Source organism: Polistes fuscatus, unplaced genomic scaffold (genome assembly GCF_010416935.1).
Source record: "Polistes fuscatus isolate 324 unplaced genomic scaffold, CU_Pfus_HIC Scaffold1, whole genome shotgun sequence".
In the NCBI taxonomy this organism is placed as follows: Eukaryota; Metazoa; Arthropoda; class Insecta; order Hymenoptera; family Vespidae; genus Polistes; species Polistes fuscatus.
The window spans coordinates 6,435,217-6,462,579 of record NW_025112997.1 but is presented as its reverse complement, the minus strand read 5'-3'; the positions used below and the strand labels follow the sequence as shown (position 1 = coordinate 6,462,579).

The following is a 27,363-nucleotide window of genomic DNA, read 5'->3' as shown; positions in this document are numbered from 1 at the left end:
TTAGAAATATTTCCATATATCTATATTTTTATAATAACAAAAGAAAAAGTATAATAATAAATTTAAAAAGTATATAATTTAACAAAAAAATAACATATTATTTTTTTTAAATAAGCGATAAAAGAAAAATTAGGTTAATCAAATATATGCATCTCGGTCGTAACACGAAATTGATGTGTTTTTTATTTATATACAATATTTACAAATGCATAGTGAATGGTTATAAATGTTTTCGTACGGTCGAACGTGTACAACATGGTGTAAGCATGATTTGATATTTTCCACTTGTCTTCACCTCTCTCGTCGTATTTTTCCTTTCTTTTTCTTGTTTAACTTCGGAATCCATTTATATGTCGGAAAATCCGTTTACCCTGCTGGACGTGATTCGATGATCGGGCTCCGTACGAGAAATTCGTATTTCACGAATCGTGTTTTGGCAGTATCAATAAGCCACTTAATTACTTAATGTACGATTCTGTGAAATTTTCTTCTTAAATGCAGCTTTCCTGTATCGCCGTATTTCTCATACTTTCGGAATAACGATGTGGCCTCTGAAGACTATAAAACGTCTGGAAACAAGATCGATCATACGTTTATAAAACTATTATGTTTAAAAATTCACTTATAGTAATTAAAATTTGAATTCTAAGTTTGAAAGTTACGTTTAGTTATTTTTTAAATTTCGAATCGGGAAAGTAACGGAATACTTAAACTGTAATTAATGCCAAATTTTGTAATTGAAGATTTTTTATTTTGAATTTTATACATATAAGATATCATAGAGAAAATATTAAAGAGCTCGCGAATATGACGTCAATAATAAACATAATAAAAATCAGATTACTTACATTAGGTGACGTTCGAGGATAAGTTGAGTCTTCCAAGACATCGTGTGACATTTCTCGACCCTCTAACTGTCTAGGTCGTCGTGGCAAAGAACCACAAATCGGGATTTTTCTATCTAAAATTGTAATGAAAAAATTTCGAAAACTTAATTCTTTTTCATCATTTTTTCGATCATACAATGAATTAATTTTTGTATTTAATCGAATATCAAAAAATATAAAATTACCTGTTAAATGATGCGTCAAGGCAGTGGTAGGTATTAGATCAGGATTTCCATCCTCTTCCTCAGCTTTGCTTGCAAATGTCGCAATACTTGATTGTTGAAGTGGTTTTGGTTTAGTGGGTGTTGCCGCGTGTCTTCTCCAAAGGGCCATTAGAACTCCAGTTACAATCAGTCCCAAACCGGTTGCTGTACCGCCTAGTCCGATCAAAATCGGTGACATGTCGACCGATGAAACTGATTCACCTATAAAGGAAATTTTGACAAATTCTATTTACAAATAATCCGTTTATTTTAGTTGTTCGATTTTAGTTTCTTTATTGTAGACATTTTTTCGTTTTATTCGTTGAAGCAAGACGATACTTATGATATTCTAAGGTAGAAGAAATAAAAGAAAGATAGAAGAGAGAAATAAAAATAAAAATAAAAATAAAAATAAAAATAAAAAGAGAGAGAGAAAGACATAGTATGCATATATCCGTGCATTCTTGTTTTATAGCATCAGTGAATTTTTCGAAGAGTACTCCGTTATTTCGAGATAAAGTAAAAGAAAAAGATGAAAGACAACGAGATCGAAAGAAATAAAGCCAGTACGTTTAGACGGAATATCTAGAGACGAGCGATTTCTCAAGTTCGAATGGAAGTGTAATTTTTATCTCACAGATGTCTGAATCGATCGTTCTTCGTACTTTAGAACTTCGTAAACTATCATCTTCTATTTTCCTTAACCTATACTAACGTAAGAAAGATCGTCTTATTTGACCATATATCCGTTACTTTCTCCGGTCACCAACACGAATCGTTTCCTTATTTCAACGATCTGTTATATGGGTAAAGCCTGGGAATAGAAGTAACCGAGCGTTCCGTTTAAGCTTTCCTTGCACGAGCTCTGGTTGGGTTTGAATTGCTTCAAGAGATATACGTCTCTCCTCTCTCTCTCTCTCTCTTTCTTTCTCTTTCTCTCTTTCCTCTTTCCTCTCTCTCTCTCTCTCTCTCTGTCTTTGTCTCTGTCTATGTGTCTCTTGGATTCTAATTTCCTTGTTCGCTTTCTCTAGTAAGTAGTTGATATAGTTGATAGATGCAATTCGAACCTCGAACTGCAACCGTCAAGTCAATTTACATATATATATGACATATATTTGCGTACGCGTATGCATGTTAAGGTGTAAGATCCGCAATCATTTTTGTAGCCAGAACACGTAATCTACTTTCAATTAAGATAGTATTTAAGTAAATTGTAAAAAAGACATTCCTAATTTTTTATTTGTTTAATTGTATTAATCTGATAACAAACAGTGTCATTTTGTCAATATTTCTCTCCTATCGATATCGACATGTTTTTCCATTTCGTTCAATTGTTTTTTTATCCTTCTCTAATCTTCTGGTTTCCTCCTTTCATTCTATTTGTCTACCATTGTACTCAGCAAGGTTTTACTCAAGGTTTTACTCTCTTCTACTGAAACCATCTCTAACCGTCCTCGACGGTTTAATGAAATTCCTAGATGACGTTCGACTGTCTTCCATGCTTTGAAATGAAATTTTACAAGTTGAAATATTTACTTCGCGTCCTCCCAACTTCACGAAATGATTTGTCAAAATTTCAAATTAACGATATGTTTTCTTATTCGTTCGACAAACGTGATAATTATTCATCAGATTTAGTAATTGAATAGATTTATCCTATCGTTAAACAAATAACTTTTTGTCTTTGCAAAAGTATAATGGATCTTCATAATAGAAATTAAATTTTTACTTAACGTCCCGCAATGAATATTAAAGGAAAGTTTCTTCTGATCATTCAGACATTTCTCAGTACTATCCTGCGAAGCTAAATACAGTGAATAAAATATGTGTGACAGTAAAAATAAGAAGTTTTAAGCAAAAATAGAATAGTAAAACAAAGAGAGATAGAGAGAGAGAGAGAGTGAGAGAGAGGGAGAGCGAGAGAGAGATACAGAGAGCAAGAAATTGAAAAGATGTCATTAAACAAAAATGAATTTGTTTTTCGTTCCAATCTCATGGAGGATCTATCGCGAGAGGATAGTGCTATCGTTAATAATTTTAGAGGGAACGTGGTATGGAGAGGTGGATGAAATAGGGTAGGGAGGAGTAAAGCTTACAAAAGAACGTAATGATTCGTCGTTCGCGCTTTTCGCATATCAAGAGCTCTTCTCTTGCCTTTATTAATGGACGCATATAAGCGCGTCCGTGCGCGATCCTCTGTCACCGAGGAAGATTAACGAAGGTGACGAAAATTTTCGGTGGACGAAAATAGTAGCTCGGTCCGGCACGTTCATAGAAGGAACGTACGGACGATGTACGGTGAAAAGGGGTAGAGGATAGAGGTGACGTAAGGGAGGAAACAGAAAGAGAGAGAGAGAGAGAGAAAGAGAAAGCAGACGAAAGGACAGACTACCGCGGACGAGAGAAAACAGAATGCATAATAATAGCTCATAAATTTTGAGGCTTGTTTCCGGCTTCTGTAGAGGCACATCGTTCCATGTTTCACCATGAAACGGGCACCGCCACCATCGTATCCTGACCTGACCCAAGGCTGACCCTTCTCACTCTTTCTCTCTTTCTCTCTCTCTCTCTCTCTCTTTGTATTTGGCTATACGCCGGAACTATTCGGCCGAAAGATCATTTGCATTCCGATAATTCCGTTTATTTCCTTTCCACGGATGTTCGTTAAAAAATAGGATTTCGTGGCGGACCTTTCGGTTGTGTTATTCCACGGTTATTTCACTCGCGGCAAAGTGTAAAATTGCTTTCGAAGTGAACAGAGCAAGAGGAAAAAGAGAACGGGTTGGTAGGGGTGAGAAGGTCTATAGGTGGGGCTGGGGGTAAATCTACGTTTCGGTCGATTTCGGTATTATCGCACGGTAAATCTATGGAAAGCTTTTGAGTTCAGTCGTGGTGATCGCACACGGAAAAACGTTTATTTAATTTGAGATAGAATTATGGACACACAAAATACAATGGCAGTGCGATAACCAATGTTGGTCCGATATACAATCACCGTATAGATTGATAAATCATTGCAAATAGTTTCGTTCGATGTGTATGATCTAATGCTAATGACGCAATACTCGCGATTAGAGCCGCGTTAGTTTTGATTGGGTGCGATCGCATTGACGGTCGTAAAAATTGTCGTGATTTACGGTTCTGTTATTGCGATTTCGTATTAGATATACATCTATGCGTACAAATACATATGCATGAAGATGACGCGATGAAAAGCGAAGCTTTCGAAGTGGAACAATCACGAGAAGCTTTTTTTTTAACGACTAGCTGGCAGATGGTACGTTAATTTTGTTTCGATCATTTTCTTTTTTTTCTTTTTTATTTCTCTTTTCTGTATCATTCAGTAGAAACATGTTGCCTCAAAGGACTGAAACTAACAATAGTTTTTTGTGCTTCCGAATGTTACACTTTTGGCGCTTTATACCTAAGTGCTAAAAAGGTAAAACTTTTTTATGAGTCCTATCTATTCATCGAGAATATATTGTACGAACTTGTATATCGCGATCGTTTTTAGTCCGAGTAAAAGTAAATCTTTTTATTGTCCAGATAAATTATAGTTATTTTATCAATTTAAATGTATAGAGAACGAAATGAAAGCAAATATCGTTATCGTTTAGATATCGTTAAGTATTTTTTCCAAATATTAGAATCTAAATTCATTAAATGAACTATGTTTATTTATAGATTTACCAGCCACTCATGTTAATTAATGTTAATTATATTTCTATGACGTTTCTTCGAATACACTCATTCGTTCAATAAATCATATTGTTTAATGCATATGTCGGTTCTACGTTTACGTTATTTCTAGAATAGAATGTGTTTCTTTTTTTTTTTAATTATTATTTCGTACTTATTGCATTTTCAAGATAAAACTTTCTTTCTGTATTTCATTTATGAAATTGTCAAATTTTCTCTTAATCAATGAACCACTGCTAATTGTATAACGAATGAAATATGAAGCAATAAAATATGATAACGATTCACGGTTTTGTTACGGCTCGGAAATGATCCAATTAAACTTACAATTAGTAGTCCGATAAATTGTAGAAGAGAAAAATAATGTTCGATATAAAAACTAATCAATATTTGCTTTGAAGAAATGCGACGGGATAAATTAATTGTTCCTTTCATTTTTTTTGTGTGAAAACGAATGAAGAACGAAAGAAAAACATGTCGTTTAATCCTGTTTTTACTGCGGGGCTTACCACCTTAGTATGCTGTACAGTATGCTGCTGACAGTTGAATTGTATGCCTTAACACAGAGTGTAACATTTTATATATATTTATTGTTAGTCGCATTATGTAAATTACTGGTTTCTCTTGATAAAATTACAGAAAATTAATATAAAACGCATTAAGTCATTCATTTGCCAAATCAATTAACTCCATAAAATGAAAAGTAGAGAAAATTGATAAAGTTACTTACATTGTCGTATTATTTATTATTCAGTCAGAAAAATGGTTGTCATGTTTTGTTGTGTGAAATTTAATTATCGAGGAAATTAATTTCAAATAAAAATAGTTTAATATTGACGAAGTATTTTGATAATAAAATTATCTAAATTTCATTAAAGAAAAATTCTAAAAGTGGAGCTAATAATTTTGGCCTGTGAATGGCATAATTATAAATAAATATATATGATTCTGGAAAAATGTTGGTTGTTATGGAGACATCAAAATAATGCTATGTTTACCTAGAGTTCTTTATTAAAGCAGAATTTTGCCGGATTATTATGGTCGTCTTTAGTATACATCTAAGTTCAGCATTGAATGATTATAGTAATCTTTAGTAAGGTAAAAATTCAAGTAAATATTCTAAAGGGGAATCAAAAGATGTAGAAATTCTTTGTAATCGCGTTAAAAGTTTCTAAAAAATTAGAATAGGAAGACGACCGGGATTGCATCGTAATTTAATTATGAGTGGACGGTTACAGTATTTTTAGTTTCTCTTCTTCTATTTCTTATTTCATTTTTTCTTCGTGATCTTTTTTCGAAATCTTCTAAAATTTAATTGACGTTAGCAATACTTACTACCGGTAAATTTTGCTACGCCTTTTAGTGCGACTTCTTCCATGATGACTGGGTCGCTTGAACCTTTCACGTTCACCGCATAAAGTATAACCGTCGTTGGTTTGTGTAGTTCCAATTCCCAATAGGGACTTAGCGATTCGTATCTATGCTTGCCAACAAAGGCAATAAACTTTTGGGGTAGTCCGCCGTCGTAACCCTCCACGCAGGATATCCTTATCGATGAGCCGCTTTGATTGTAGGCGGTACAATTTTGCAACGGGTAAGGTCTGCCTGCGAAGTAAACACGCTTTTTTTATCCAAGAAATTAACACAAGTCAATGCGATTTTCATTTTATATATGATATTAACGGTTTTTATCACTGAAATAATCGTTGCAAAATAAAATGAATTATCTCGCTATTGAATTTGCAAATAGTTTCATTCATGCAAGAGATTCATTTACACGGAAATAAAAACGTTCGTCATTAAGCAAATTAATGGAAGTCTCGAATCCATGAGATGTGCGTTTATATCTCGATGCGTGTTGCAGAAAATTCTATTTTCCGACTAATATTCCCTTCCGACAAAATAATCGATATGAACGAAAAATGAAAAAAAAAAAAAAAAAAAAAACAGAAATAGAAGAGGCAAACAGTTTCTACTATATGAAGAACGAAAATTATTGTTCAACGAACCGCGTAACTTCATTTTATTGCACTGGGAAAACTGCAACGTTATTTGTAGCCTATAGGCCGACGTATAAAATTACGCTTCGCCATCATAATTATCCAATTCATTATTGACAGTACGCGTAGCATTAATTGCCACTGTTATGTACGAATCGTAGGTAAATAAACACGATTGTAATATCAATGTGTTATTTTACGTTTGTTTTATAATTTAAAATTAAATTACGACGAGAAGATAAAGCATGATCATCGCTTTAAGTTAAGTTTCAAATAAGATCGGAACGACAAAATGGAAAAGAACGAGGAGCGTTCTTATTCGCCGTTGGCATGCGTCGTCGTTTCGGCTAACGATTTAATTACTAACGAGCGAACGTTTCCCATTGCTTAACGTAAATAAATTTACGGAAGTATATAGTCAGCGTAGGAGGATAGAAGGTAGATAAAAAGGCGAGGAGTGCGAGGAAAGATAGGAAAGCAGAGAAGGATACGAAAAGAGAGCGACCGAGGGCAAAAAAGTGGTGTCCGGTAATTACATAAGAAATACATTGGGCCTTCGTGTAAAATAAATTATGTGTCCAATTACCGCAAGCGGCACATAGAAGGAAGGGTTGGATCGAGGGAGTACTTGAGTCGAGTCGGAGCGGCGTGCGGTGCGGTGCAGCGAAATATTCGACCGGGTTGAGTTTGGATTGTTCCCGTGGTGATTTGGACAAAAGCATCTAGAAGCTAGCTTCCAGAGAAGCGGCAAAAGTTCCGTTCACTCGATATTTACGTCGACGTTATGATACCTTTGGACAATAATTTCACTTTCTCGACAACTCCCGTCTGCATCGTCTCTTTTGGCTGTGTAATGAACATATTCAATTATGGTTTTCATTAAATTTTCACAAATACCCACGCGCCCGGAGGCGTGACGCAGAAAAGTTTCTCACAACTACGGGCGGTTGGTTGGTTGGGCGCGATGCGTCGAGCTGTGTTTCTTGCTTTTTTTCAACTCCAACGGATTCGAGGGATTTTTCTTTTAACTTGTCGTTTAGTAGAAAGATGAGAGTTGAAGTTGTGGTTTTTTTTTTTATCACCGAGTAGTCAGGTCGGAATCACGATGCGCTAAACGTTAACGTCTCGTAAGTATCTACGTTAAAGAGATTCGATAAATTTTTCCGAAAGCTGGCTTTACGTTACATTCCTTTTCCACAATAGAATAAAATCTCTCTCGCATCGGAAAATGCACGTACGGTATAGCAATAAAATCGAAATAAAAGGATATATTTTAAGGTATTTGGTTCATAGCATTAGGTATGAGATCAATATTTTAATGAAAGAAAGCGCGTTACTTTGCGTGCATGTTGTTTCTATTTCGCGGAACACAACTAGACGAATTTGGAGAGAAACATGCTACAGGATGGAATGGACCGACGTGTCGGAGGTAGGAAATAGGATTAAACTTGCACGAACCTGCTGCTATAACCTGATACAGGCAAGGTTGCTTGGATTGGCCAACGACGTTGCTTGCCCAACATCCAAGCGTCCCATAGTCCATATCCGTTGACGGAGTGTAATTCAGTCTGCTTATCGTACCCTCGCTAGTATATTTCGTGGACGAAATGTCGTTCAGATCTCCGCTGCTGTTGAATGTCCAGTGAAAGGTCACCGTCGTTGGATTTGCTTCAACTTCACAGACCAAACTTATGGTTTCGTGCTTCAAGGCACCATGGACGTCTTCCGGAACATTAAAGGGTGGTGGTGTCGCGTTTTGATATCTCCAGCCTCCAAAGTTTAACACGTGTTTACAAATCGGTGAAACTAAAGTGGAACAAAATTTTTTATTTGTTACTTTTTTGTTCCCTTTTTTCTTTTTTAAAACTTGTTACGTGTACGCGCTGAAATCCTTAGACGTTTAAGCACCGCTGAGTTCAATTTTTTAACGGGATAGCAAAGTTTTCATAGCAAACGTTTCTTTTTCTCTATTTGTCGAGAATATTCGACCGTAAAAAGGAGTCAAAGACCGGGAAGTTGTAAAAATAATGAGTACGGTAAGCATACTCACACATAACCTCTAGATTGACGATGTTAGAGCTCTCATGACCTTCGACATTGGTAGCCATGCAGGTGTATTTCCCAGCGGATTCTCGTGTTATACTCTGAAGTACCAGAGAATGGTCTGAAAGCACTATGCCGGCGTTAACGTCGTAATGGAGCTCTTCCTCCTAAATAAACAACCAAAAAAGTGTTGACAGTGTCAAAGAACTTTGCATTAGATTTTATCGTCGTTTCATCGTTAAAAGTTGGATACAACAAAAAAAAAGGAACAAAGAGGATTAATAAAATGACGTATACCGAGACTAACAATATGTTGTGTAATAAAAAGAGAAAGATTGGATACACGTATGCATACATGCATCCCGGAAAATGTGTACTTTGCTAAGAGTAATACAGCAGTCCATTTTTTAATGAAAGCTTTACAAGTTTTGTTTGTTAGTCTGATACTTGAACTTTTTTAACATTCAAAGCCAAACGAATTTGATATATTCATTTTTCTCGATTGTAAGTCCGACGTAATTTAAAAGTAATCTTAGAATGTGTGGTACACGAGCAATAGCGTGAAATAGGTTTCGAATCGTCGGATAAAATACTAAGGAAAAGAAAAGAATTCGAATCGAGCGACCCGGCGATTCGATTCTCACCGGTTGACGCTTCTTGATTGCGAATAGTTAGTTGGAAAAGTTCATTCTCTGGATGAAGTAATTTTGAAAAGTTAGTGTAACCTTCGGCATATCTTTCATCTCTGTAATTTCTTCATTACCGACTGTATGACACATCTTTTCTTCCCTCCGATTTATTTCTCATGCATTTTAATTTACAAGTTATCATAGTTCTTTTTTCCCTTTCTTTATTTTTTCTTTTTTAAGATTTCATTGTCAGGCGTACGAAGTATTTCTTGAAATATTTCGCATATTGCATATTTCATCTGGGTTAGATAAAACTTAAATAACACCAAATTAAAACTTGAGAATCTTCTTTCCATATTTTCTATTCGTGTTCGATTATCCGAAGAATTTTTATACTATCGTAATTTATATCGTCAATTATTTAATTGATAGCGAAGAAAGAGAAGAGAAAGAGGGTAAAAGCTAAGATGAACCTTTCACGCATCATATCAAAGATGTCTAAAAGGTATGTCAATAGTTTTACCGAGTAACCAAGTTAACGTCCAACTTTGTATTCGGTAGAGTTGTCTTCTGATCAACGAAAGTGACTAGCGTACTCGAGGAAGGAATCACGGCTTGTTATACATTGACTTTGTCGTCGTCGTTGTCGTCGTTGTCGTCGTCGTCGTTTCGACGGAAATAGCAGGACAAAGGGAATTTACGATGTACTAACTCGAGTAATGTCTTTCATTCCTCATCTTCTACAAGATCCAACGTGTCCATTTGACGGCCCTGTGTTGATACACAATTCGAGGTAGGATGAACATTATATTTTATTTCTTTTCTTAATTCAAGAAACGTTTATTACATATAGGTATATACAGGTAGCGTATATACGATAGCAACATAATAATTTATTTCAAATACATATAAGAAATCTACAGAACAAAAATGAATCGTAGTAGGACGATTGTAGAAGAGAACTTTTAAAGACAGAGATTGAGTTTAAATATGGATCGTACTAGTTTCAAGTTTTCGACGTTGATGGATACGATGTAAAAAGAATGTTTTATGACGATATCTAATAATCTATTTTCCGTGACTCTTACAAGTGTCGCAACATCATCAAATTTTCTTCTTTGCATGTAGATTATTATAAGATGGATGTTTTTTTATTATTTTCTTATTTTCCCATTTTTATATTATTTTGCCGTTATTTGGTCGTTGTAAAATGTTCCTTCTAGTTGGACGTAGGTATTATATATTATTCTGTAATACTCCGGAGTACATTAGAAAAGACAAATTTATAAAATGAAGGGGCGTCGTAGGTACTCTTTCCTCGAAGCGAAATGGCAAAAGTGAAGTAAAGCGTTGCTAGGTAATTAGTAGAAATTGTTACAACTATCTTAATTAAAGTTTAGACATTGTCAAGGAATTAAATTATGCGATCTAGAGTTTGATAATAATTTTAGGTCGATAAAGATTAGTTTATTTCATTTTCTATAGATTCTTCTCAAGAGCTAAAAAGAAAATATTACGATTGTTGAAAGTAATAATCATACGAAGGAAATTCTCCTCTCTCTTATCCGTCGAGGAGAAACGAAAACGCCGAGAAAAACGTGTTGGTTAATTCACGTCGAAAATTGAGTTACTCTTTGCGGCTCGTAAATACGACCGAGGGTGAGAATCTTGGGTGTCTCGGGGTTCGTTCGAGGAAGTTTCATGTCGAGCAAGGATCTGAATTTTCTACGTGAATATATTCTCTCTCTCTCTCTCTCTCTTTCCCTCTCCCTCCCTTTCTTTCTTCCACTCACTCTCTACATTTTCCTCTTTCGTCGACGAGTTGGCGGAGCTCTAAGTATTATTTGCAAAGTAGGAGTAGAGCGGCGGAGCAGAGTAGTCGCTAAATTTGGTTGGCACATACAATAGGAACGACTAAGATCGTGTCGGATCAAATAAGGTGCTTTCGAGAAGGACGATGGAACTAACGCATATAAGGCCGAGTATCGTTTTATCTACTCGAAAGTACTCACACGCACTTGCTCTACCGACTACAAACTTTCCCCTTGTTTTATAAGTATCTAACGAGGATAGTATATTCATTTTATTCGGTATCGAGAAGTTTGAGGAAAACTATAGATTCGCGCTCTACTAGCAACACTTTCAAATTTATCTTCAATATGTGTACAAAATCGAATTTTATATTTTTAGTTTTTATTATTATCACTTTTATTTAATTATAATTTTCTGAAAAAAAGAAAGTTCACGCTTCGGATGGAATGGAAACGTAGAATGAAATGTTTTCAGTAAAACTTTTCGTATTATTATTCTTTAATGCTAGAAATACAATAATTTATCAATGTTCTTTAATTATAATAATAAATATGGTTAAAGTGTAGTTTTACTATATGTAGATATTTGAATTTATGTAGTATGGTTTTATCATTTAGTTCATTTTCATTTTCTTTTTTTAGAGCATTCATTAATTATTTTACTTTAACTTGAATAAGAAATAAGACAGAAATGATGTCTGAAAAGTTATCTAGAGCTGTCGTGTATCGGAGAGTCGTTGGTATTTGATATTAAATATTCGTATTCCCTGTCGGAGCGATAATATACCTTTCGGGTTCATGTCTGGTAGCTATGGAAGAGCTCGGAATAAAAGCGTGGCACGTGCTCTTTGTATACAGCTGTCTACGATATCGGTTCTTTTCTTCTAACTTTCTCGAGACTAGCATATACATATGCTCATATGCATTACAGTCTATGCATATCTATAAGGTATTTATTTATATTTCATTCCTACGTTTGATTGTGAGTTGTATTCTACGTGAAACTCCGAGCTATAACTTTATTGAAATTGAGTCTTAAAGAATCATCTTTTAATTCAAATAATCTAAATGAATTTATGAGAAATATATAAATGAAATTTAATATCGTCGGGAAAATATACCGAGCGATCATGGGAGATATTTTTTTGTCGTATATCTTATAGCAATGAGTTGATAGCATTATTGGGAGATATGTGATTCGTGCTATGTTTTACTGTAGTCCATGAAATTACTGTTATAATATGGTTCGGGATGACTCTGTTATTAAATTAAAAGTCAGGCATTAGTTAAAACTTCATCGACGCACTCGAAAACAGCATTTTTTTTCGTTTCCATATAGTTTCAGAAAAAATACGACTTTCACGTAGATACAGCATTTGCATTAATGCGACTCTCATAGCGAATAATTAGTTATTTTGCAAATTGAATTTCACGAGCTGAGTTTCCGCAGTTACGTGAAAATTAATTGATTAATGACTCTTGCAAGGTGTTTCACCTTCTACTGAGAAAGTAAGTAGATAGCATAAATCTTCTTATATACGTGTATATATTTATATACAACGTATCGACAATAAAAGAAACAGTTTTTCTATTAGATCGATTTAATAAACGAAAAAATTGTCGAGTTATCGCGAATAACTTAAATGCAGATTACCGAATTTTCTATAAAATAAGATATTTTCATTTGTATAGTATTTTAAGTAAATGGAAAAATCAAATTGACAATATTTTTTACTATAATAATTCGTAATATTTGTTTTTTACTGAAAAGTATGACAAAGTAAAGTCTGAAGGACCGCGTATGTGTATATGTGCTTCCCGATAAGAAAGTTCCACTTTGGTTACATCAGCGATTCTAACGCGTTACTTTTGGGTAAGATGCGCTCACGCTCTTACGAGATTAAAATGTACTACCAAATGTAGTTCTAAGAATCGACGGAAAAGTAAAGAAGAGTGAATCGATACTACCATCTATTTTTTCTCTCTACCTTTTCTCATTTTAAAAGTTTTATTTCACGATAAAGAATGGAATAGCGAAGAGACTGTAGTAGAACAAGAACAAGAACAAGAACAAGAATAAGAAAGAGAAAAAGAATAAAAAGATTGGTCAGAATTTCTCTAGGATTTCTCTATTGCTCCTTGCTGTTGCTAAAGTACTCGAAAAAAGCTTGGTAGCTAGCACTTGAAAAGCTCCTCCGTTATCTTCGGTCACTCGAGGATCGTTGTGTTAAGCCTCTTAAGGAGGATTATACCTTCCATCATTTCCTAGTCCGAATCAGTACGCTTCCTGGGAGGATTGGTGAAATCCTACGTAGCATCCGCCTAGTCCTTTCCTATTCTCATCTTCTGTCTTTCTCTCTCCCTCTTCTTCTCCCTTTCCCTCTCTTTCTCTTTCTCTTTCTCTTACTCTTCCTCTCTGAGCTTTCCGACAACGCGAACTAGGTCCTCTTGTGTTCTCTCTACGGGCCTTACGCTGATGCTTCGACTCCAGAACGATCTCGTATCGCGTCAACAGCCTCGAGACAAAACGAAACTAAATAGCAAAACTGTGTCAGGTTAGTTGGTCACTTTAATCCTTCGAGAAAGGTACAATTTCGAACGACATTTATCATTTTATTTTTAGACGTGTTCTTGTCATCATTCTATTTTTTCGTTTAAGTAGGTATCGTATCATCGATTTTATACGCATCGCTGTTAAAGTAATATTTCTAAAATGTTTATATAATGTTTGTAAAATTTAATTGCATTAAAAAAAATCTTAGATAAATTTTAAATATATAAATATATTTATATAGTCCTTTTATTTATTGTTAATTTCTATGTATATATTATCTGTTTATTTATATATTTATTTTTATGTATTTTTATTCTCTTTTTTTTATATTTTAATTTATTTATTTATTTATATTTATATTATTTTATTTATCATTATTATATTTATGTTATCTTTATATTATCTTTATCTTTTAATATTTTTATTCTGTTTATGTAACAATGGGTAATTCCCGTCAATGTTTAAATAAACAAATAAACAAATAATGTAAAAGAAGCAATAGGTAGCCTAAATCTTTGAATATGTAAACAGTTTTTATGAAGGATAAAATAAAGGAGTCTTATATGATGTATAAGAGCATTGGGTTAAAATCGATTAACTCTTACCTCATGAAACCAAGTTAGCTTATAGGCTCTAGGATTGGATCTGACAGTGCACTCGAAATAAACGTCGTCACCCTCTTTAATGCGTTTCGGATCCAGGGATGAACCCATTTTGAGTGTGACGATAGGCGCATCTGAAAATTGAAGAGGTCAATAAATGAATTAGATACGAATCAGTTTTGTTTAAATTGGAGTAGAATTGAGTCGAATAAAAACTCGAATGAAAACTCAAATACAGAGTTTTAATAGAATCTGGCTAAACCTTATGATTACACTTCTGAAATGGGTATGTGCGGTACATTTCATTTCTACGAGGAATATTATTTTCATGCTTGCAAAATCCTTTCAAGTTTCCTTGATATGCGTATTTAAACGGAATGCTGATATCAATATTAGCTGATTCAATCTCAGCATTTTATCCTAGCGGATGAATTATCGTTTAAATGCACAATTGAAACTGCATATCTGTTAACGTTTCATTTTAAACGGAAAAAATTCGAGTAATTTCTTGAAGTTCTTTGTCATAAATTTTGTCGACAATATTGGAAAAGTGACCTATCGAGAATTAAACAACCAACATCTAACTTCCATTAGCAGAGTTTTTAACGAATCCTTAATTTTCCTGTAAAGATGGAATTATTTTTTTAAACAATTGATCTTCTCTGAGATCAATAGCTATAATTCGAAAAAGTATATAAAATCATGTCATTTATATTATGTGTATATCGTATGTGCGGAGTTTCGACGACTTTTGATTGGTAATGAATTTCCGAAAAAGCTAAACATCTACCAATCAAAGAAAGGACTTGGTGTGATACATTGTATTTAATATATTATTTCTTTGTGAGCGTGTGGAATTAGTAGAAAGCACCAGTAAACTTTCCTAATTGCGAAAAATCAGTTTCATTTGTTTGAAACAAATACAAGAAAATTAGTTGCAGGTAAATGCCAAAATTATTTGTATTTAACGATCAGCAAATTTTTCGTTCAAATTTACTAATTTAATGTTGAAATAGTTAGATTAGTAATAATTATTCATTGTTAAAATGGGTACTTAATTAAACATATTCGTTTACAAAACTCTACAAATTATTCAACTTGGATCAATTACCCAATATTAATTTAGTTGGTAATCCAGTCCGGCGACCATTGAAAAGAGTATCGCGAATTGGCAGCTTTCGAGGTGGTGTACCATGATGGTCGGAACTTGGGAACAACAGAGAGAATGCGCACAATTAATTGTTATTTAATTATGTCGTACTTGTATAAACGTAAATATAGAAGAAAATTCGAATTGTGAATATTACCGATTTCTCGTTTTAAATTTTGGTGTAATAATGTAAAAGTTATTTAGGAGAAATTGGGGTTGTTACCCCAGAGAAAATTACCGTGATAATAAATGTAAAACAATAATGAGACTGGAACTTTGAGTTCAACAAAAAGTTAATAAAATTTTTATAATAATTCCATAATTGTAACACATTTACTTAACGTCTCGTACATTTTGTAATTCGCAAAGTTTACGTCAAGGATAAAATATTCCTATCGTGAAGTTTCGACTTCCAATAAATTGGATTATACTCGTCATCTTAAAACAGGAAAATCGATTTTATTGAAATATTTAATTAACAATACGTAGGAACGCGTGTTAACTTTTGTAATCATTTTTAAAGATGTTAGAATTACACAAAGATGGAGAAGTAAAGATTCATTTAAACAAAATAGATAGGAAGAGTTAGATGGATCGTGACATTTTCCAAATTATTTCTACCGCTTTCGCGCAATGTTATTTATGCATCGAAGGGGAGCAAACCGCGGTACAATAAAATGCGTATATTATCGGGGGCGGTGTTTAATGATATTTGCATTTTCGCATGCACTCGTATCTAAAGTACCGAAGTCAAAGGCAAATCTGCGATTGAAACGCCACTAGCGTAATATCGCCATGCACAAATTAACACGAAATATTTATTCCGTTACTTCTTTATACGAATTACGCGGCGAATGATTCCATTGATATAATTAAACTTCGTCGATAAATATTTTTTTTCTTAAGAATCGGTATATCGATTTTGTACTTATCGTAGTATCGATCGTCCCGGAAGATCGTTATAAGGCTTATCAAATTTTGTGTCCACTTGTTGGTCTTGGTTTTTTCTTTTTACGATCGAGATATGTCTAATAAGTCGAAATATCAAATTTCAAATGGACAAAACTTCCATTACGTGTAGAATTAAAAGGGTGAAACTGTAATTTAAAAAAAGAAGTCTTTTTTTCAATTGTTTTGTTCATTAATCTTGATCTTGATATGAATATTTCATTCCGTTTTTGCACGTTTGAATATATTCCGAGTGTGTCAAATTTCATTTCTCGTTCGTTGTCGAGTAAAAACCTCGAAATAATAATTATTAAACGCGGTATCGGAATTCTAAAAAAATCTCCGACTATTTTGAAGTATTGCAAAATGTACCATATTATTTAACTTTTTACGAAAGCTCACTTTTTGTAAACTAGCTGAATTCGCAACGATGATAGGTAACTTTGTTTCGTTTGGCTCAACGTATCGAATGAAAATTTATTCTGAAAATGCTGAGAGAACTTTATGCTCTGTATGGTTATGAAAATAGAGAAATGGAAAAAATTTTTGCATACCTACAATCGAAACATTTTACTTAAAAGTTTTTTAGAAATTGATACGTATGAAAAATTTTTTAACTGTTAGCTAACTGTTTGAGCTTATAAACTCTTTGTAGTTTGAAACCACTTCTGATGTTTCTGTTACTATTAATTTCAGTAATTTGCTTTTTTTTTTTTTTTTTTTTTAATATACGACTTGCATGTTTCCTTTATAACAATTTACAGTAAAATATTTAATTAAAAAAACGAATAGTGTGTTTATATAAAAGTTTTTGAAATACTTTACACATGAGATAAAAATTCGTGATTATTTGCGAATACGTCAGCTAATTTAAAAAGATTTTTAACAGAAGATTTATTTATTTTTGTTTAAATTTAGGAGCAATTTATTAAAAATATAAGTTTTTCCTCGATACTATAACCAATATTGATTTGGAAGTTAATTAAATTAAAGGCATTTTTAATGTTTGAAAGAGAATAAGTAAGTATTTTCCATTTGCCTCTAAATTTTAAGGTAATTATGTAACGGTTGATTCGGATATTAATTATTTGAATTAAAATTCTGTTTCACACACATAAAGAGACAAACATTTATGAAAAATGTTGATTTTCGAAATTAGTCTGTTTCAATAAATCATAATAAGAACATATGAGAGAGGAAGAGAATCTGTGCAGCAATTTATTTGGTCGATGAATATACAAATACTAAGTGTTTCAGAAAATTTTATTTTTGATGCTTAAAAGATTTTAAATAAAATTTATATTATACCTATAAAGTCGAAAAATTTCATGACTGCGTGTGAATGAATGAACATATATGTAACAAATGAATCTGTAGATGAGATGATATGTGCCATTGTTCGAGATTGAAAGACAGACAGTAAAAAGAAGTTGTCGAAAAATAAAAAGTCGTCAAATATCTAAGAGTGATAGATTACAACAAAGCATCAGAGTGTGAAGAGATAAAGAATTAAATAGGAAAAGTATTGTAATAGTATATCATACATCTAATTGTTTTCATAATTAAAAATTAAACTATATCATTTGTCATCTTTAATAAGAAGGCTCTGCTGTCTACTTTTATCTGATATAAAAAAAATATTGAAAACATTGCACATAAATATTTCACATTCGCAAGAAAATTATAAAGATTCTGCATGTTTTCCAACCAAAACATGGCGGAAGGAAAAGAAACATGCTTTATACATGATACATGCAATAGAAAGTCTTGACTGCATGTTGGAAAATATTTCCCAAGTTTCACGATGGCTTATCCGGTTTTGTCGATGACATGCATAAATACATATAAGAGTTACATAAATACGGTATTATTTATTAGCATAGACTATGGACTTAACTATATCTTACAGACTCATTCCTAGTCGTATTAATTTATATAAAAAGAGATTATAAGAAAATTATTTTAAAGAAATAATAAGTTAGAGTTTTTCATTTATTTTTTCCCATGGAAACTTTGATAATATGTAAGTATGTATTCTGAATGAAATGAGTAGCAAATATAAAGCACAATATCGATAAATTAGTGAAAGTAAGAGAGAGAGCACAGATAGGAACGTAAACCGGAATATGTGGCGACGAACGATATGTGGCATGCACGCGGCTACGTTGAAATGCAAGAGATGCGAGATTGGTCACGCATAGGTGTATGTTTGTGTGAACGTATGTATATATATATATTATATGTGTGTGCATGTATATACGCATTTATGCATGCACGTAACCGCTCATAGATTGGCGGACGATCGCGAGAACTACGAGTTCATACTATTGCGGCTAGTAATGAGTAACACATATGTACCCTATACACATGTGTACTGCCTATTTTCATGTACGTACGTTCGTACATTAAGTACAGAATGTTAAGGTAGTCAACGTCAGCGCCGTCATTATCAGCATTATCGAAACATCAGATTTTACAAAAAGCGAATGTTATTTTTTTCTTTTCACTGTTCTTTTTCTCCTTTTATTTATGAGCCAAAGATCATTTGAATAGATTCCGCTTTATTTTCATACCATTTTCATCCTTCATTTCAACGCGATTTAGGGGAAAAATAGTTTACGAACCATAGAATATCGACTTTATCACAGATTTAATTTTTCTCTCTCTCCCCTTTTTATTCCCTAGCCTCCTCGAATCTAACCTGAGAAGCGAAAGAAAAAGGAAGCTAAGAAATATCGTTGTCACGACTTTTCCTCTCAACTTCATTAACGCGGTTCGTTTGGCTACGACTTTCTCCCTTTTTTTCTTTTTTTTTTTTTTTTTTTTGATTTTCTAGCAACCCTAATTCTGCTACTAGGGACCCTTTGTGCCACGATTGTTCTTCATAATGAAGAAACGAAGTACCCAGAGCTAAAGGAGCTTGAAACTATATTCTCTTCCGGTTGAGCGACCCAGTTTCAATGAAACCATTCTCAACCCTCCCATACCGCCATCTTCTTTTTAACCTGGGAAAATATATATTCAGACTATAAAGACACGCCCGGTAGGGAACGTGAACGCGAACGCGAACGTGAACGCGAACGCGCGCGCACATCTTTTTGTGCGGTTCAATATATGATATGCTTTTCCTGTCTACCGTTGAAAATTACGATCCGATAAGAGGAGATACGATCTTTTAAGCGCCGCACAATGATCGTTCTTAATCGGTGCCGTAACCCGAAAAGAGCTCTCGAGATTTCACCACTTTAGTTTGTCTCCTGTGAAACATTTATAAAGCGCGCTTCGGTGACAATCAAGTAACCATTTATCGTTCCCGTAACGAGCTTGAGCATTCCTACGAGATATTAACGAGCTTTTCACTCGAAAAAGTTAATCTACCTTTCGCGAAGCTTTGACTTTTTACCTTCGGAAACTTTTATCGGAATATATTATTTTTTTAAAATATTGCTTTCTTCATTTTTTACTAAAATATACGGTAACGGGCCATTGTTTAAATATCGTAATTGCGGTATCTCTATTTATATATAATCCTACGTATATAAACCTATTTCTTCTTATTTCCGTTTATCGAGTATTTGAATTAAAAAAAAAGAAAAAAAAAAATACTCGAAGATGTCCAGAACGATGAGGAAAAGAAATAAAAGTGTCGATGGAAAAAAGTGGCAAGACGCGTTCCAATTTTCTTTGCACATCTCTTTTAAGATCTCCTCTCTCACTTCTTACTACTTCCCAAATCCCCTCCCCCCCAACTCTCCGCTCTTCTCACCCTTCCTTTCTCTATCTTTATCTCTCTCTCTCTCTCTCCATTTTCTTTTTGTTTGACTTCGTTCTCTCTACGTTTCTTTGGCTTTCCTTCTGCTTTCTTTCTTCCTTACCCGATTTGGCAAGAGGTTATCGATAACCGAAGGAAAGAGGTATCGAGTCAATTTATCCGAGACCGATTTTTGGTCACAGAAAGCGAGTGGACCACTACGAACGTATACGTTTAACCAAACAAAGAATGTTCGCTAAATTCTCTATCTAAACATTGACGTTTTCGGCTTTTTCTATTTTTTCCTTCTTTTTATTTTATTTATTTTTATCCCTTTCGAATCGCGAGAGAAATGTTCTTTGGTTTTTTGCTATTTTGATTCTTCAAATGAAACGAATTCCTTTTCGTATTTGCGATGAATTTTGTTTTGTCGTCATTGCAAATTTACTCTTTTTGATCTTTTTTTATATTTTATATTATATTTTTTATCGAAGCTTTAACAATAATGGTCGTTATCATATCTATTCAACATGGGGTAAAGGTAGTTCTTGTTCAAAATTATTGATCCGCGTAAAGAGAATACAACAGAGATGTTTTTAAATTTTGAAAGATGATACGTCATAAGCTTTTCGTTTTTTTTCGTTCGTCCCATCGTTTGCTTTAACAGTGGCATTGACTTAAATTCCGTAAACAAGCTCAAAGATATCGTTCGAGAATATAGACGGGAAATCGATGAAAATGACCAATTGTTATTAATTGTTCTTTTGAAATTTTGCATATCATTCGCGATGAAAAAGGAATATTAAGGGAATCGTTTTTTGATGATTCGTTCATGACAAGCATACAAAACATAAAATTCACTGTTCAAGATTTGTAGTCGTTTGTAGTTTTAATTAGTCTAGTCCAGTGTACTTTAAAGAACAATGCACAAAAATAGAAAAAAAAAAATTAAAACCAAACTAAGAAAGTGGACGTCATTTGATTTAATTCCGACTAATGAACTTTATTTCTCGGATAGAATAAAACGATGAGAAAAGCTCATTAAGTTCGATTATTAAGATGATGTTACATTGATAATGACGTTCGTGAAAGGGAAGTTTGACATTTAGATGTGGTGGTTACTCTGCGGATAATAAGTAGGAGAGGTTGCTGGTTGTTAAGGTGCTTATCATTCATAACGAATTCAACTCGTCAACTTTGTTGTCAAGTGGAAAGTTTTGATAAAGAAAGGAAAATGATTGAGCTAGTAAAGATGAGTTTGCGAAAGGGGGTGTAGAAATGGTAAGACAGTTAGGACTTCGACTAGAGTGGTGGGTGAGTTAGGGGGAATCAGGGGGTATTATGGACTGGATTTCGGATTATGGTCTATGTGCGAGCGGTTACTTCGCGATATGAATTCTGCAACGTGTGCTGATAAATCGGTGAGATATCGTGAACTGCATTCCAGCACTATCTAGTTGTCTTATTGTGCGATGTTCCGATAGATATCACCGTCCACAGTACGCTTCGTGAAAGTTTTAAAATGTTGGGTAAAACGTGTAACTTACGAGTTTGAGAGAGTGAGAGAGAAATAATGAAATATAGGATGAAAAGAAAAAGAGAAAAAGAACCGAATCGAGAAAAAAAGAGATACAACATTTATCACGTTATCAACTATTCCAATGAATTTTTTGAATTTTTGAATTCACAGAACGACGAGAAGAATTTACTGTTTTTTACAGTACGAATTCCATTATATTTACAGCCTTTTACAGTACGAAATCTAATTTTTACAGTTTGAAATCCATAATAAAATTGCTGTCTACGATTTTTTTTTTTTTTTAACAAGATGTTAAACAATTCACGGTTTATTATATAATACAATCGTATTTTTCGTCATTATACAATGTAGTAATTTTAAAATCGTATTCCCATTTTCCAGTTTAATGGATCGATCGATGGAAGGGAAAAAGAGGAGGAGGTACTCGTAAGATTGGAATGTTGAACAGATTCTGTTCTAATCAGGATAAAATTGAATTCGTGCTTCGATAATGAGACGAAGGAATGTTAATGCTCGCGTGTAATTTAATTAAAACTTTATTACGATTTTGAATGATTCGTCTTAAGTGGAAGAGTAGAAACGCGTTCTTTCAGAAAGGGACATTTTCTACACGTGCGCGTGTGTGTATGCGTGTGTGTGTATGTGTGTGTGTGTGTAAATGCAGGTGTGTGCAAGTCATGCTCTAACTGATCGAAGTGAAAATTCAAAGCATAGGATCATTTTGTCGGGTTAATCGGTAGAGCTTAACGATTCAAAGAAAATGGAATTTCTTTCATCATATTTATTAGGTATCGAATTATAGGACAGTTGGGTAAGGGTAAGTGATAAAAGCGCGCTCTTTGAATTACTAAGAGCCATTTAGCAGTAGAAGTAATGCAGCTCGATAATGGCTTTTCTACGTACGAAGACAATGCCGTTTGGATTTATCGTTTTTACATGGCACTGACGCTTCCTCTTTCTCTCTTTCTCTTTTTCTACGTCTTTCTGTCTTTCTCTTCTCGGAATTACCGCGATGCATGGTTGCTTACTTCAAACTTTATGGCTCCCTAGCAATAAATATTTAAAGCACCATTCACAAGGACAAACTTGCCAGCACCTATATAAGAGAAGGGTTTCGGTAAAGTTGCGCGATCTCAGCGTTTGGTGCTCGTGTTGCGACTTTTTAAAATATGGAACACGAAAAATTTCCTTTTCTCTTACATAAACGAAATATTATCTCAAACAGGTTTTTAAATCTTTGTTTTTTTTTTCTTTTTCCCCTCAAAACGAAGTAATTTAGTATGTGCACGACGGAAGGAAAAAGTTGAAGAGTTTGAAAAATAATAAAAAAGCTTACGTATATACGTAAGTACGCTATATCCATTATTTTATTCAATAAAATACTTTAATAATACCCTTCAATAAAAAGAACATAGGGATGAAAGTATAAACATATAGGAAAGGATATAGGAAGATTATAGCAATAGTCGTAAACCGGTAATGTCGTATAATCTCTGTCCGATAGTAGGAATCATGTTTAGTGTAGTATACTTCGGATAGTCATAAAGATTAATCGTTTATGTAAATAAAGATCACGATAAAGGTAGTAAATTTGATGGCGCGATAATGAACGCATCTAGAGTATGATAATAACAGACAGGGTTGAGAATCACGGTTTCGATAGCGTTAGTGGTAAAACCTGATGATAATTGGCTATAACGAGTTAGAAGTTGCGGAAGATAAACTGTAGACTATAGAGCATTCGAGATTAGATGTCTTAGCATTTGCGAAAGTCATAAAACGTTGCCGGGATTCTGAATTATATCTATCTAATCATTCCACTTGCCGTTGGTAAAAAAAACGGGTTTTTTGCAATGAATGCTACTCATATTCTTTACGTTACTATTCTACGAATGGGGATGAAAATGAACGAGTAAATTATATGGTAAGTGTATTGATATATTACACAGGTTTTATATATCAAAAAATATTTGATCTTTCTCGTTGTTTTCGACAATGTTAGCAAAGTAGATGAATTCATCGAAGTAAGCTCCCTGTGTGGGTACTTTGACTGTTTGATTAGAAGCTGATGCGGTTGTACCTTCCGCGACCTCTTGGGGCTTGTAAGGCCCAACTTCGATCGCCGTGGTACACCACTTTGGAAGGTGTTTATTTGCGAGGTAACTTTCGATTGTTGTCAAACAGCATTTTATAACGAATTAGTATTTAGTATTAATTAAAAATAAATGAAAGAGAGATTTTTATTTTATTATATAATAACTGCGACCTTACGATATGATTATTTTTAATTATAAATATTAGATCTTAGGAATGAATTCGGTGCTCATTTAATAAATTTAGAATTTATTATATTTATAAGGTAATCATACATCTGTTATTCTTCGAAAAAGTTTGTATTATTTTCGATAATTTTGGTCTATCTTTCAAGCGATTACTGAACGAATTACTGAACGATACTGAACGTTTCTTAACGAAAAAGGATGACAATCTTGATGCAATGAATTTAATATAAATGCACCGAATTAACTGCGACAATTAATATAAAAAATATATATTTTATACAAAGGAAACTTTAGATTTCAGTTTAAATCATTCTATAGAAATAAAAACTAACAAATACGTAAACGTTTTTTTTTTTACGTTAGTAATAAACTATCCATATTGAATATCATCCTTAAGTAGAAAATATGGCGCAAGTGGAATTAACGAAAAAAAAAAAAAAAGAAAGGAAAGCTTCGAATTTAATAGTTATTCTTTCGCAAGAAGTGTTCGCTGCAAATTCCGTGAATCCTTTTGAAGATATGTATATGTTTTTCAGATTACTTGTTCATTATATAGAAAATAAAGTATAGACTATTCACAGTTAAAGTATGAAATATAATAATCGGTATTTTAGATATAAATCGTGCTTTCAGATCAAATTCATACGCATTATACGTATTTTCATTTTCGATGAATGTACTTGTCTATTGGAAATCCAATATTCGTGTTAGCACTCGTTCTGTAATTTTGACGTTTATGAGTCCTCGAGTTCTACAAGACAATACGATTTTTATCGATTAAATGAACGAATTTCTACGAACGGTATTCGAAACGCGTACTCCGATTCGTAGCTTTTAACGTGTCCTCCGTGAATCGAGTCGGGTTATCATGGCGTTAAATCGTTAATGGTTTCACATTATACCGAAACTCTACCGTGAATTCACGAAACTAATCGTACCATCCTTATGGTTTGGGACATTCATATAATATATACGAGAATAGAACAGGAGTTCTCGTAAAAGCTTAGCAAGGTTACTTCGTATCCGTGTTACAACGGATTTTGTTTTTTTTCCTTCTTTTTCTGTTAACAGCGTCAATCCGAATGACTTTTTTGATATTTTCTAATTTCTAAAGTGTATCGTGGCTTCTATTATTTCGTATAAGTAGAATCGTTCAAACTATACTGTCAAATTTGATGACTTGAAAATCGGAAACATTACGTGACCAACGGATTGTTTAGTTCTTTTATATCTTTTTACGTTTACAAACAAATTTGGAGAGATTTAAGTAAAAATATAGGTAAGTTTGTAAAATTTCGAAAATCTATTAAATTAACGTTAAATTATAACCGAGTTCAATAATTTGATTTGCATTATTAAAAATGTCGATTTACGCGGCCCGTTTGTTTAATATTAAGCAATAGAAATTATTAACAAGATCGACAAGATCGAATAATTCAATGGATAAAAATAAAAAAGGTTTTTACAGTCGAAAGGGAAAATATAGACAGACAATATTTAACCGTTTCATTTATCGATCGTTGAGCTCCCGTAAAATTAAGCATAGACGAGTTTAAGTGAGAAAAAAAAGTAAAAAAGAAGGAAAGAAAATCCTTTTCACGAATAAACAGAATCATGACGCAAGAGACGACTGCCAGGGCGTTACCAAAGAGTCCGACATTTTATTTCGTTGCTAGGAAAGCAAAACTTATCCTTGTCTTGAGTCTTTTACGATCGTGGTAAATCTATTGTCAACGGTGAATCAGAAAAAGGGGGATAGAAAAGAGTGGACGTTTCAGGGATTTCTTTTTCCGTATTTTATTTTTATTTGAGATGGAGTCGTTGTCGTTGTCGTCGTCGTCGTAGTCCTCCTCGTGTCGTCCTAGTCTTCGTCCTCGTCCTCATCCTCATCCTCATCCTCGTCGAACTAGTAGCCGCGTGACGTAGTAGTCGTAAAGCCGATCGTCGGAAAGGAAATGTTTCTCCGGATTTAGAGATTAGAATTCGTATTCTAGGAATAGACGAATTTGTCGTACTTGATAGGTCCTTTCTACGAGTTCTCGCTTTATGAGGCTTTCTCTACTCGAAAAAGCGTAAAATAAGATCGGCCCTACTTTTAAGAAATTTACAATCGAACGAGGTTTAATCGAATTAGGACAAATCCTTACGAATTTATTATCCGATTTTATTTATTAACATTTCTATGTTCAAGAATCATTTAACTGTATCTGTAAAAGTTAATTAGACGTCGTCTTGTTTGTCAAATTTTACATCTACGTTTCTATTATTATTATCACTATTATAGGTAAAATATTGTATTGTAGTTTATGTTTAGGGAAAGAATGTTGATTTTTTTTTGAAATATTTATAAAAAGAAAAATGTAATAAGTAAATAATGACGTTGATTCAGAGCATGCAAAAGTAGTGGAATAAATGGATCGAAATTAGAGCGTAGGTAAACCGTTTGTAAATATTCATGGGTCTTTCTAGGAATTTGCCATGGTTTTCCTCTGTCGAAAGTAGTCTCCTTGCAGTAATTAAGACGATTAACGTGCAAGCTACTAAGAAAACTACGAGAAGAAAGTCGCACAAGTTAATACTCGTGCATATCTTTTCCAAAAGTAAAGCACGGATGGAAGCAAGGCTATCAGCAATCTTACGGCATTGTAATTAAATGAGAAAAATCCACTTTCGTTTCTTAAGAAATTTATCGATGGCATTATCCTTTATCTTCCTGGAAGACATTATCGGATTCGCCGAGAAATAATGAAGTTAAATAATCGAATCTTAAGAAATTTATCCTGATTCTTTATTGTCTTTTATTAGCTCGACGAAATCGTTGGAAGATTATTATTGTTTCAGAATTGTGGCGATAGTTTATTTTCCTTTACTAATGAATTTTTTCAATAGAAACTTAACCTGTTAAAAGCTTAATTTTTAGTATAAACAACAGTAAGAACATTTTTATTTTTTATTTAATTTTATTTATAGTAAATAAAAAAAATATAGTAGTAAAAATTTATTTATCTTTGGTTGGAAAATTGTGCAAAAATAATAAATGTATTTACTTTAGAATTCAAATTAAATTTCTATATATCTGGTACAGAGACGTTAGAGTATTAAATAAAACAAAAAATCATATAGTATCGATAATCAATTTTCAAATAAAAATAATAAATTTAACATTCATGTGAGAATTTGGTACGATCAGCAAATGTTTGCTATATAAAGATGATTTTAGAGTAAGAGATCGTGATAGAAATGACAAGGGTGTGTTAAGAAGGT

At 33.3% G+C, this 27,363-nt stretch overlaps 1 protein-coding gene across 1 annotated transcript in view; it reads right to left on the bottom strand.

Moving 5' to 3' along the window:
- Positions 1 to 160: 160 nt before the first annotated feature.
- LOC122523105 (nephrin-like) overlaps positions 161 to 27,363 on the bottom strand; it is a 130,596-nt gene continuing 103,393 nt past the window's right edge. The window contains exons 9-15 of the mRNA XM_043644687.1: positions 14,432 to 14,562; positions 8,840 to 8,999; positions 8,248 to 8,595; positions 6,125 to 6,394; positions 1,073 to 1,312; positions 849 to 961; positions 161 to 569 (exon numbers count right to left, since the gene is read on the bottom strand). Coding sequence (XP_043500622.1) covers positions 492 to 569; positions 849 to 961; positions 1,073 to 1,312; positions 6,125 to 6,394; positions 8,248 to 8,595; positions 8,840 to 8,999; positions 14,432 to 14,562 — 1,340 coding nt within the window. The 3' untranslated portion in view covers positions 161 to 491. The remainder of the gene's footprint in view (positions 570 to 848; positions 962 to 1,072; positions 1,313 to 6,124; positions 6,395 to 8,247; positions 8,596 to 8,839; positions 9,000 to 14,431; positions 14,563 to 27,363) is intronic.